General features: G+C 37.3%; 1 protein-coding gene across 3 annotated transcripts in view; it reads right to left on the bottom strand.

Moving 5' to 3' along the window:
• Nucleotides 1–13,944, bottom strand: part of DAPK1 (death associated protein kinase 1) — an 86,399-nt gene that overhangs the window by 15,779 nt on the left and 56,676 nt on the right. For all 3 annotated transcript variants that reach the window (XM_059836797.1, XM_059836795.1, XM_059836796.1), the window contains 9 exons: nt 13,353–13,442; nt 12,874–12,966; nt 11,174–11,293; nt 10,022–10,120; nt 9,129–9,227; nt 7,902–8,000; nt 6,318–6,515; nt 5,174–5,371; nt 2,138–2,236 (listed from right to left, as the gene is read on the bottom strand). In XM_059836797.1, the coding sequence (XP_059692780.1) occupies nt 2,138–2,236; nt 5,174–5,371; nt 6,318–6,515; nt 7,902–8,000; nt 9,129–9,227; nt 10,022–10,120; nt 11,174–11,293; nt 12,874–12,966; nt 13,353–13,442 (1,095 nt within the window). The remainder of the gene's footprint in view (nt 1–2,137; nt 2,237–5,173; nt 5,372–6,317; nt 6,516–7,901; nt 8,001–9,128; nt 9,228–10,021; nt 10,121–11,173; nt 11,294–12,873; nt 12,967–13,352; nt 13,443–13,944) is intronic.

Consider the following 13,944-nt stretch of genomic DNA (forward strand, 5'->3'; position numbering starts at 1 on the left):
GCTTGTGAATGTATGCAAGCATTTCCTGAAAAGTGTGCAGAGTATCTACACACTGGAATAGCAAAAGGTAAGCAAAACTGACATATAAAAAGGGCTGGGTTACAGGATCAATGAAAGCGTATTTTGCACCTACTGGTAAATTTCATTGCAATTTCTGACTGGCTCCCTATATTGCAAATCAGACAGCCTGCAAGAGCTGATCCTGAGTTCAAATCGCATTTGCAAGCATCTGCATCCAAAATTTTTAATCACTCTGACAATTTTAAAGTCGGTTTAGAAACTTCCATGAGCAGAATCCAACAACAAAATGCCAGTTAACATGTGAGCACAACAGATGTTTTGGGGCAATTTTCAAGCATTTAAAATTACTGTATGCTCCAGGAAGGGAAGGTTTTCTAAGGTCACTTAACACCATCCATGCAATCAAATTAAAAATAGAGTAGTTCCAAGATGGGCTTTAACCCAGAAAGAAGGCAAGGAATTAATAACACAGCCCAGTTACTTAATGGTGTTGGAAAAGTTAGCTCCTCAGGAGTGGCATAATGAGAGAAAAAAAAGCCATTAATTCTACTGCACTGGCTCAAAAAGATCTGTTAATAAACTTTTCAGAACGGTTTAACAGCCTTCTAACAAACCAATGCAAAACTGAAATATTAAAATCACAACATGCAAGTTCCTTTGGTCCTCTCCTCCTTTGTCCTTCTCTCTGCCACCACACTGCTGGAATAATGGATGGTTACATATATTCAGTGTGCTGCTCCTGCTAGATTTAGTATCAGCACTATTTATTTTGTTATGTCCTTCAAACTGACCTAAACTGAAGAGGCAAAATGTACTTTTATCTTGGAAGAACAGTGTCCATACAGGCAATTATACCAACACAGCTGTCATGACATAAATGAAGTGCAACAGCTCAAGAATTCCCCCATCACCCATTTATTTTATCTCATCTCTACAGTATATAGGAGTGCAAATACATATACACAATGGGATGTAACAAACAAACAAAAAAGACAAAAAGAGATGACAAAGGAAATCTGTAGAGCATCCTACCAAGTCCACTGCATGCACATTTCCTTATTATTAATAGGGGACATGGCAATATACAATCCAATAGTTATCAAAAAGTAATTATTACGTCCTAAACTTGTTTAAGCCACAATTCCAAGTTTATTGGCATTCTCTTCCTACACAAGATCTGTGCTTAAAAGAAAAAACTGCATTGCTACATCTAGAGGAAAAAACCCACAAAAATTAGTATTTTCTACCAAATAGGTAAAGCAAATGATATAGAAGTTTTCTTCCCCCACCCGCCCCCACCCCTTCATTTCAGCCGTCTCAGGAAAAATTTGTTAGGAGAAGAACTCTGAAAAATGTGGACTCAACTAAAATCTAATGACAACATGTCTTCTTCATGCAGAGCAGTAGTTATTTCTAAGCAGAATATACTGGCTACAGCAAGTAGCAATGTAAAATGATCTGTTGCATCTGAGTACAAAACATGGTTAGTTTGTTCAAAACACACATAATGGTCAGTGATGGCTATAATTTATCATGCATTTGACAAAGGACACTGCATTCCTGCTGTGGATATGTCATTAGGAGGATGTTTCTCACCTTACTGAGAATGAAAAATGCCTTTTGTGTTACTAACGGGAAGCAGTGGTGCTGGCTGATCTGACATGAATGATTTTGTTTGCAAGGATATTCTCATGCTAGTTCACTCATCCACCCAACCACACATCTCCCACCATAAAACTAGAACTTTGCAACCCCCTTAAAGCAAGAAAAATATTTAAGATACATACAATGCATTTGTATGTTTCTCAAATGTGAAATGACGTACATCTTAATGAAGTCACTCAAAACTCATAGAAAACACAATGATACAAGTAATTCTTAGATGAAGAAATTATTAGGTGTAGACAAAGTGGTAGCTGTACTGCACCATAATCAGTTCCAAATTTATTTGCAAGAAGGGAACAAGTAGATAAGAAAGATAGAACAAATCCCACTCCTGTTGTATAACATACATGTTTTTTAAATTACAAAATGTGATGTCCTTTTCCTACACCTGTCTATGAGCTCTCTTTCAACTCTCATGCATAAAAGAAGAACAGCATCTCTCAATACTTACAGAGGTTAATGCTTCTACATTGGCACCGGTCAGGCAAAGGAACCGGACAACATCAAGAATGCCATTGTTTGCTGCCAGGTGCAAAGGTGTTCTTCCATACTAACATGAGGAAAGAAGTGTCACTACATTAGTCAAAGAACTTCACTTCCAATTTTATGTGTAATAATCAGGCGTATTACACAAATATACATACTGATACACAGGATGAGTTTTGCAAAAACTGCAAGAAAAAGCATTTTTGATTGCAGCTTAAGCACAACTGCCAAAAGTGCAATTAAAAACAAAGGCTGGATGACTATTTCAAAAATGGAAAAACAATTTTCTAGCTAAATCCCTCACAGCTGTGGAGGAATCATTTGGAGGTTTTTTTGGCTATATTTGATAATGTCTTTTAATTCCAGAAAATTTAATTGCCTTTTTACTTAATTAAGTATGAACCACTTAAACAACACTAATTCCATGACCTTTAGAACTCTGGGTTCTACTTCAACCCAAGTGCTACTGAAGATCAAATATCTCCCCCTTTCACCCAAAGAAATAAAAGGAATGAATGAAAGAATTCAGCATGAAATAATATATTTTTTTCAGTGAAGAGGTAAAGTGCTGTAAAGTATTGCTTATCCAATTTTTTTTTTTCCACGAGTCTCTTAACTGAAAACTGGTCCTCATGACACCCACTTCTGGTTTTGCATGTTCAGAGCTACTGTTACAGAAACTACCATTTATTGTCTGCTGGTAGCCTACTACGACTTCACATTTTTATGTTTTCAATACTGTTCTTCCAGTCCACAATCAGAAACAAACCCATAACATTTACTGAAAGAAGTATTTGAGAGCAAAGCCAGCTTTCTGACAACTGGAATCTGAAAAGATGCTCAGTTCCTCCAGATCCTACACCTCAACTCAAGTAGCATCCTGCTTGTATTACAGTGTGTCCTGTGAGACCAGGGCAGCGATCGTCCCCCTGTGCTCTGCACTGGTCAGGCCACACCTCAAATCCTGTGTTCAGTTTTTGCCTCCTCATGACAAGAAAGACATTGAGGTGCTGGGCCATGGCTGGAAAAAGGGAATGAAGCTGGTGAAAGGTCTGGAGCACAAGTCCTGTGAGGAGCTTTTGATGTAGATGGTATTGTTTAGCCTTGAGAAAAGGATGCTCGAGGGAGGCCTTCTCACTCTCTACAACAGCCTAAAAGCAGGGTGTAGTGAAGTGGGTGCTGGTTTTCTTGTGCCATGAAAAAAGTGACAGGACTACACGAGTACAGGCCTCAAGTTGTGCCAAAGGAGATTTAGATTGGCTATCAGGAAAAATTTCTTCACTATAAGAGTCATCAAGCACTGGAATGGGCTGCTCAGGGCATTCCTGAAGGTACTTAAGTAATATAGGTGGGGGACTTAGGGACATATTTTTCTGGTCAGGTTGGCAGTGTTGGGTTAATGGTTAGACTCTGATATTACAGTTATTTTTCAGCATAAATGCTTCTGTGATTCTATGATTCTAAATGCATGTGATGTTCTGCTGTACTGAATCTCTGAAAGAAACTAACAGCGTCTCCAATCAGCATTTACATACATATGGGACAAAGCCAAATGTTTGGACCAAGGACAGAAGTTCATTTTGTTGATGCCCTGTTAACACAGGGTTTCCTTCTGAAGAGGGGAAGTAGAAATTAATATTCTCTATTTAATAACATTCAAATTCCCCATTTCAAATAAAGGGCACTTGAAAAATCTGTCCAGAATACATTACTCTTAAAAGAATAAGAGCTGAAGAATAACTACAACCACAGCTTTTGTAGCCATGATCCCACAGCCACTGAACATTTGATGGCTAATTATTTTTTCTACAGCATGCTGGGGTGATCCCAGCTCAGCACTCTCCATTAGCAAACAGGACAAGAGCCTCGTGGTCCATTAACTCAGCTTCTCTAAAATGTGCTATTATCTGTGGATCTGGATTTAATTGCCTAGTCAATCAGATTTGAGCTGAGAAGCTGGGACTAGGGAGCTCATTGCTTTAACTTTTTTCATTAGACAGCTGATGATTTTAATTGTTGAAACCAAAAGTGATTGCATGGACAATCCTCGAAAAACCCAATAATTTTCTTTGGCTAATATCTGGCCAATACAATGTAAGTGCTTCAGCAATAAACAGAAATGTTAACTAGCAAAATATTATTGCTAGAGTATGTACTTTTCCCGGAAAAAAATACAAAGAAACTAAAATACCTGAAACAAAGAAATTGCAGATAGCAACATAAAGATTCCTAAAAGTAACTTTTAAACTTTGTAGCACATATAACATTTAAATAGGGCAGAGACAGACATTCATAGCTAAATATCAAGCCATAAGCACACAGCCTCTCAGCAGAGTTCAGTGGCTGAACTTAAACCATTCAAACTATATAAAGAAAGTTTCCTGAAACAGCTCACTTTTCCCTTAAAGACATCCAGGATAAAAGACATAATACAAACCTGTAAAGCATTATGTTTAGTTATCCCATACACTGCAGCATGAGCACAACAGAAGCAACATAAAAGGCACCGAAAATTAAGGGGCAGGTAATGAAATATTCTTTTTGGAACCAACTACAGATTGTTTGCATTTTTAGCTGGCATTAATCTACCAATAACCAATGCAATCACCATTTTTAGAGTTACAACACTGTAGCAGAAAATACACCAGTCTTCTAACTGAATGTTACATATGAAATCAAAGCCAGCTGCAATGCATTTTGTCTTTTCTTTTGCACTAGATGTAATCTGCATAATGCAAAGCTAAATGGCTTGGGAAGAAGGTTGGCAAAACAATGATAATTCACCTGAGTTTTTTTCTTTATGGATATTTAATGACCTATTCAACTGATACGAACTTCGGTAAATTTGTGAGGTGAGTCATTTAATTCTTTGCATTTGGCCACTTTCAGAGACAGAGAAAATCAAGGAAAAGACTTTTTCATATCAGAGAACTTGAAAAGGTCACCTAAAGCAACAGGTGAGCTAATAAACAATGTAGTTCAGCATCCATATTCCATTTACCTTATTGGTGACATCCAAACTACAACTTGCTTCACAGAGTGCCATCACAATAGGCACATTCCCATCTTTGCAGGCCACATGTAAGGGAGTGTTGCCATGTCTGTCTTGGAAATCTACAAAACATCCTTGACTGATGAGAGTTTTAACTACTTCTATTTGACATCTTCTTACAGCTAGATGCAGGGCTATATGACCATCCTGAAATAAAGAGACAGCTAGTAAGTGAGATCAAATAATACTAAACATCAAAACATTTAGTAAAGTCACAACCATCTCAAGTAACAGGGTGCATCTCCTTGCCTCAGGAATCACAGTGGTTTTCAATTTGAAGGTGGATGCAGGGAGATGCACCATATCTGTCTAAATAAATAAGCCATGAGATGAAAGCAAATTTCTGTTAGGCCACTGGTCTTTGCAGTGGAAGGGATGAAATACAAATGCAGATTCTCTTCTAACAGCTTTCCTCGTGTTTACTAGACAGAAGTTAGTGATGCAAAAGTCATGCAATCTGCCTTCTGCCTTGAGTAACTTCAAAGACACAGTTTTCTGTCTGTGGAACAACTTAAAGAGACAATCTAACTGGAAAAAACAATTTAATTCCTTCAGAAGTGAAAACTTTCTTCTGAACTTACTTTAATAACTATTTATTTAACATTACTAATAAAGGTAGCTAAAAGGCCAGCCATACCAAAAATACAAGCAATTAAATTCCAAATTTATTTATTTGGATTGCATCAGGAAAGACAAAAATTGATTCTGAAACAAATACAGTCATATTTTTAAATAGTTCTTATTGGAAATGGATATGATTTATCCAACCCATAGTAATCAAAGGCCAACAGCAAATCCATCTTTTTCTCTGAAGTTAACAGTTTGTTGCCACCTACAGTTTGTTGCCTAATGTTCCTGCAATTTTTCAAAGAGTGTTACTCATGAGGTGATAAATGATAAGGAGATGATAGATCAGCAAAAACCCAACCATGGAATAATAATGATCAATGGACAACTGTAAAGACTACTTCAGCCATGAATAGGCCCTGTGTGAACTGCTACAAAAATTCACATAGTGGAAAAAATGCTGAGTTGCAGCACTGAAACGAAACAATTGAGAGACATAGCCCTGTGATCTCCAGACATAACTAACCTTGTCTGTTGCGTGAAGGTCAGCCCTGTGTTCTGCCAAGCATTCCACAATATCATGGTATCCCCTAGCAGATGCTGTCAGGAGTGGGGTCTCCCCTTCTTTGTTTTTAATGTTCACATTGCAACCTGCTTCACAGAGTGCTTTGGCAACAGAGTAGTAGCCATGCCAAGCAGCACAGTGCAGTGGGGTTTCTTCTTCCTATCAACATCGAAAATCAAAAACCAGTACTGAACCAAACTTCAGGAAGAACAACTCCCCAGCTTAAAAATACAAAAAGATGATATGAAAAAGAAAAGACAGTCTACTAAGTAAGTCCTATAAAAAGATGTAATTTTTAATGCTGACATTCTAAAACCAAGAATAACTTCAGCTGACATATGAGTGATTATGGTACCTTGTATTTCAGCAATACTAGTTTAAATCTATCCTTGCTCCTGAGGCTATCTTGGTTCTCTCACTTGTAAACAGACCCTTGTTCACAAACAACTTCTGCATCCTGCGGCGCTGTGACTAATCCAGTGTTTACAACAGATCAATCACCATGAAGATGCAAATCCCACTAGACCTGCAGTTTGAGGCAGGTCACTCTGCCTACCATGCTGAGAAAGCACATCTCAATGTTCTAGGAGTGAAGATACTTAAAAACCCAAGTCCTTTAAAGACACATCACAACATGCCTTTGAAGCTGTCTGCATTCGGAGTTCAGTTCTGACTGAAGTACTAATTTGCTTTTTGCTTGGACCCAGGAAACTTCAAAATATTCAACTTCAATTCATTGTATGTCAGAGCAGTTACATGGAGCACCATTAAAAACCTCAAATGTTTGACAAAAATATACTGAAAGCAGTCTACTGAAAAAGCAGGGAGAATTAAAACCCACTAAAAGCTCTATCAAATTCTAAGAAAAGGGTTAGCCTTTCTGTACCTGGCAAATATCAAAAAAGAGACAATTGAGGCTGATAATAGCAGAGGACTTGGACTGTATTCAAGGTTTCTGTAAAAATCTGTGTGTGAAGAACCAGACAAAGACCATGTTCAGTCCTCCCTCAGCCTAGGGCTCCTTAAACAATGAAAAGGAAGTCCTAGAGGATGCAGCACTTGGGGAGGCTTGTGGAACTCACAAATACAGAGTCAAATCTGGGTCAAATGTATTTTCTTTTCTTCTGTTATGCCTTTTCTTCCTTGTTTTCTTGCAAGAGTCCAGACCTCTAAAGAAACCCTCCTCTCATTTTCAAAAATGAGTCCTTGACACTGCAGAAAAATCCTATGACTGCTAAAACCAAGCAGAATTCAAGGCAAAATTTAATAAAAATCTTTAGCTAAACTCAAAGACTACACACCACCACCCACATCTTCACAGAGTTGTTTCTCTGTGAAGCTTTCATTTTTGAGAGAACCTGTGTTTTATAGCACTCACTGTTTCTCTCAGTTTTTTCACGTAATCTTTATTTATTAAGAGCTACCAAAACTTCCATAATTCTGGTTTGCAAACATGCCAGAGGCTAAACACGAGACTTGAAGTTTTGACCACTTACATAAAGCATTATTTGTTGAAAGAAATTGCAGACAGTGTTCATGACTCACCTTGTCTTGAAAGTTTGGATTGGATCCAATGCTACAGAGAAACTGAACCACATCCACATGCCCATAGCGAGCTGCCACGTGGAGAGCGGTCTCCCCGGACTGCAATCACAGGAGAACATGCCAGTGTAATTCCCGGTGTCACACCATCATCTACGCTGCCTGCACACCGTGTACCCCCTGAATCCTGCATGGGACACTCTTCCCTCTCCCTTGCCCAGCCATCAGTAGAGCTTACTAGCTGGTTGTAACTGAGAGACACACCACCACCTGGCAGGTAGGTTATTTCTTCAAAGGCTTTCTTTTTCTGTAACTTATTTTTCCACTTTATTTGTTCTAGATCACAGACACGACCAGATTTCTGAGCAATATGAGGAGGAAGCTGTGTGTGCAATTGTGTTGAAACAGATGTCCCGTTTCTATTCATAATATTTCCATATGCTCCCCCCTGCCTTCTTTATTCAAAGGTAAGGAGCTGGCCAAACACAGTTGTATACCCTGGTTCGTTTTGGTCACTACGTCTAACTATTTGCAACACTTTCTTTTTTGAAATTATATAAAACAGAAACTGTATTTTTATTAAGAAAGCAACTTCTTTCCTAGTAGCCTTATCAGGAGTCAAACAAGAATCTTCCTAATGTACCTAGCCTTGGTTCCCTCAACAAAGTATAATTTCTCCTGTACTGGAGCTTTGGCTAGTATAAAATCATGGCTATGGTATGAAAATTTAACAGCAACTAGTTTCTAGGTCATATGTTGCTCAAATAACACTGCCAAAGACAAGGTAAGTGCTCATCAGCTATAAATTGTTAGGCTCACTTATACTCAACTTAATAACAGTCAAATTTACTTGTCAGACAAAAGTGATTTTCAATCAAGAGGAATGAAAAACCAAATCACGATTTCACTCTGAGTTCCAATGAGAAATCAAGTCTTCAAGTGAAAATTAATTTAGGTTTGTACTTCCCCACCTACCCACCATGTACTCACCACATTTCACATGCACACTTGGCTAACATTTGTCAGAAAAATAATCAGAACATCCAGTTACTTTAAAGCTCTGTTATCACGGCCCTATATGTCAACTTAGAAAACCACACTAAGAAAGCCAATTAAATTACTGGAATTATGGCACAGCTGAAAACCATTTCAATTGAAAGACCTCTCTCTTTGCTAAGATAAAAGTTATAGGAAAAAGGCCTCTGTGTAAAAATGGAGTTATCTTCTTACTTTATCCTTAATATCCAAAGGGCATTCATTATCATTGAGAAATTTCAGTGTTTCTACGTGTCCATGTCGAGAAGCCCAATAGATTGCATTAGATCCAGCCTGTCAAAAAAAGTTCATTTCAGATGTTATCCATCAAATTAAAATCCTAATTCTAGATTTTCAGCTGAGGTACATGTGCACTTAGATGTACAGAGACACACTGAAAAGCTATTCAAGTTTATATGAACACATTACTTTTTAAAAAAATTCAAATTGATTCAACAACACTACATACCAACAGTGACAACAAAAACCTCTCTATGCAAGGATAATTAACAGGATTACTAACTGTTTGCAAGGATAATCCTCTTCTCCCTTGTTAGGGAGTCTTTCTAAAGAACAGTCATGAGATAAAAACATTTCTTCTGCTTCCTTTACCATCTATCAGGTGGAGAGGCAGACAGTTCCTCAAGCTTGCTTTAAATGAATTGTTACAGCACACTGGGGAAAAAAGCTTATTGTAAAGCATATCCTCCATCAAATATGAATTTTAGCTGCTATATTCCCCACGACTAAAATATTAATTTTTCATTCTATATTAAATAAAGTTCACCATTGTGTTTTAGGGAAATCACTAATTTGAGCTAATTGAGGTGGTTTTGTAAGCACGAACTACATTATAAGATTTGTATCATTCAAATTATTTCAGCTAAAAAAGTGATGAAAATCAGAGGATATGTATTAGCAACAAATTACATTGCTAAAAACTTGGTCTTATGTTTTTTGCTGTGGAAGGCAGAAAACAGGATCTGCAGCTCAGTTTTTAATTTCCAATACCATTTGGTCTGAACCGCTTGTCTTCTGTAACTGTGCTAAAAAACTTATAAAGAGCAGTTGAAAAGCAGAACCCCAACCTTATCTTGAACATCAATACGAGATCCACGCTTTAAAAGCAGCTGAAGCATCTGAATGTTTCCACAGCCAGCAGCAATCAGTAGTGGAGGTGTTCCATGCTAACAATGAAATACAAGCAAGAATGATATAATTAATTACTGAAGGATTAAGGAAACAGTGGAATAGAAGGCATGCATTGAATAGCATTTCAGATTTCCACTTTCAACTTAAGTCTACAGGACATAGTATATGGAAACAATTCATCCCTTTGTTCAAAAAAAAAACTATTGCACAGCAATTCTCCATATTTTTGAGATGAATTCATGATATATCACACAGTACATTTATGCTTTTTAAATTAGGAATATCAATGTTAAGCTCTTACTATTAGCTTTGTTTGGCAAGAACATTTCCTTTTGCAATTTCTTTGCAGCTACCATACCACCTCAGACACAAGCCATAGGCAACATCTAGGAAAGTGAAATGGGACCACACACTAAAACAAAAAAACCCAGTGATTTCTTAAATGGTTCAAGATCCATCACAGTAAAAGAACATTTTATTTCTATACTGATCTTCATATTTCTGAAAGTACTTTGTAATGGAGGTCACTATAACTACGCAAAAAAGTATGACCATGTCTTGATCCATTTAAGAAATCACTGTATATTTTGTTTTAATGGGCAGTCCCATTTCACTTTCCTAGATGTTGCAGATGCATTGAAATACTGTAGTGGACAAACAATTTCATTACTGAAAGTAAACACCACCATCTAAAATGCTCACATAGCCCACTTCTGCAGTTTGGAACTTCTGTTTTTAACAATGCTTTGCAAAGCCAGTTCTAGCAGTCTGGTTATTCTTAGATATTCTGCCATCCTCTTTGCCCACAAGAAACAGCAAATGCCACCAAGAGTGAAGGCAGATATTTGATACACCACAGTTCCTGACAATAGATTTGAGTTACACTTTTGAAATGCCTAGGCAAAAAAAACTGGGCTCATTTGGGCTCCATTTTAATGTATCTTGAGAAGACTGAACACAAGGCAGAACTTTTCCCCATTCCCTTGCCTTTTCATTTCAGGTGTTACATTTCTATTTTACAACCACACTACTCTATTCAACAGTGTGGTAGCTAGTCCCCCACACACCTCAAAGCAGACCCACACTACCTTGTTGGGTTGATTGACATCGTAATTTGTCAGAGATCCCAGAAGGTGCTGTAATCCAGGAACATTGTCATCATTGATGGCATGAATAATAGCTTTCATCACAAAAGAATCTTCCTCATCCTTGCAATTAAATGTGAAAGAAGAAAAATTGTTATCTTTAAGAAAAAATCCGTATCTAGCAGCTGCCAAGACATCAAAAAATTTAAAACCTAAATTTTTTGAAACATTTTTTTGTAAAAGAGTGCTTCAGCTACAAGTTGTAATCTTTCATGAAGCATATGGCTAGCATGTATGTTGTTTGAAAACCCACACCAAACCCCCTGACATGGTTTCTGGTAAAGTATACTTCCCTCTTCATCACACACAAACCTGTTAATCACTGAGATTTCACACAGGTTTCTTTAATTAGGAGTATTTTTTTTTCCTCATAGGAAAAGTGGATGATAGATTTCAGTAGAAGCAATACTTGCATAAAATGAAATTATTCCATGCATACATGTGACGATTAAAAAACCCAAGAGGTGCATGAATACCAGTTGAAGTATCAGGTTTTGTGCCATCCACAAGAGAGGTGCTTTGGTCCAAGCTTTTATCTATTCAAATGGATCAGTTAAAAATCTAGAACCTTAGTAATAAGCCTAGATACCTCTGCAGGTGTAACTTTGTTTTTCTCCTCTGCACTAGAATTTCAAAAAGCTGAAATTCACAGAGCTCATTATTCGGATTGCTCTTACCTCCTCTCTCCTGAGGTTTCAGATTTTTTAGGACACTAACATTGGGCTATACTCCCTTCTGCTGGAACACAGGTGTAAAAAGCTGATCCAGTGTTAAAAGGCATTCAGATAGCTGAAGGGGGTGGGGGGGGGGGGGGGTGGGTAGGAAAAGGAGAGCAAGAGGAGAACAAAGAGCACAGAAGCCAAAAAATAAGAGGAGAAAAAGTGGAAACATGAGCATGGAGTTGCACAGGAGGATCATGGGGAAGATAGGGCGCACAAAAAGGGCTTTGCAGAATTTCTGAAGTTTGATCCTATTAGTGCAGAGAAAAGATGATATTACTCAGCTCTAAACATATTAACACACATTCCTTGCTGATCACAGGGAATTTGTAAAGTGTGCATTAAAACTTGTAGAGTAAGCTACGAAGAATGCTTTTGGATTTACAAGCATTTGTAATTACCAAACATACAGCAATTGCTCCTAACTGCAACTCTAGTCATATCTAATACTACAAACTGAATACTGGCCAACTCTAAAGTTTCCTCCTTAAATAACTGCTCATTGTGACACTGCTGTCTAGCATTTATTGGATTTAAAAAAATCTCAATGATTTTGAATATTTGGTAAAAAAAAAGGAATATTATTTCAGTCTGCAAAATGATGATGTAAATGATGAGTAAAATTCAGATGATACTTTTTCACCATATAATTGTTACAGGACAAAAAAAACCCTATGAGTCAAGTTTCAAAACCAAGAACTGAGTTTTTGACACCAGGTATCAGTCTCGACACCATAAGTTAAGTATCAAGGCTTCAAGATGGAGAAGATTGAACTATGGATAACTGACCTTTGTAACCTGAAAATCTATTTCTTCTTACTTATGAGATTAGTTAATTATGCAAATTTTCAAGAGACTAATATTTCTGTTAGTTAGAAACTGGCAGAGTTCATATGGGATAAAGCTTTATAAGAACACACTTACCAGAGTATCATCACTTCTAGCGACACTCATGCTACTTCTGGACAAGAAAGATCTTGATAATCTTTGGCACAAGGATATTAAGCGCACTGATTGCTTTATAAAAATAATAAGAAAAAAACTATATGTCAAAAATTAAAACATTCTGATAGGATGCTATTGCAGAGATTTTAAAGGACGTAGCAAAACAAACTGAAGTTTGACTTCAACACCCCATCTGCTTTTTATATTTAATTTGAAATCTTAACTTTTGTTATTAAAATTGAGCAGAAGCACAAGGCAAACAATCCATACACAAGCATTGGATGCAGATCACTGACAAAGAGGTCTTCTCCCATACTCCCACACTCAAGCACTTAATTTATTCCCATGTTTCTACTTCCTTCTTTTCCACTCTTAAATGTGCTGACCTTTCCCCAGAACAGGCATTTCTACTGCATTTGTATGTCACCAGCATTCGATATGATTATTGAATGACTTACTTTCCATTTTCGTCGTGCTGCAAACTTCTTGAATTTCTCCATATTCACTGCAGAAGCTTTTCTGCTGAGTGCCTGCTGAGTGTCTTTTGGCTGTGGGCAAAGGGAAAATAAAGATGTTCTAAAAAATTCCATAATTTCTGCATGTAAGTGTCTGTCCCTCAGTGATGATTTCCACTTATATTATAATAGTACTCCAATCATACTGTAATAATGTAGTAATTGTAAGCACATGATTTTAATATTCAGAGTCTAGTCAGGCATACAGATGGAATTTCTTAAGAAAATGCTGTAAGGGAATTCCAGACCTAAGAATGCAATACTAAAATGTGCCTTTTCATTTTAAATGAAAACCCCCTTCAAACATCAGAACATTCAGTCTTGTCCTTCACCTCCCTCTCTGAGAGAGGCATTTGATTTCCAAGATAAATCCTGTCTTCTGAGAAGGTTTCCTGACTGATTTTAAATGCAGTCAATCTTCCTGACTGATTTTAAATGCAGTCTAACCTTTGTTACAGTCTCAGTGTAATCATCTGGACGCTGCTGAAAAATTACTCTCTCCCCAAACAAAATCACATCCCACCTACCAGTGCAG

The sequence above is a fragment of the Haemorhous mexicanus genome, chromosome Z (genome assembly GCF_027477595.1).
Source record: "Haemorhous mexicanus isolate bHaeMex1 chromosome Z, bHaeMex1.pri, whole genome shotgun sequence".
Taxonomy (NCBI): domain Eukaryota; kingdom Metazoa; phylum Chordata; class Aves; order Passeriformes; family Fringillidae; genus Haemorhous; species Haemorhous mexicanus.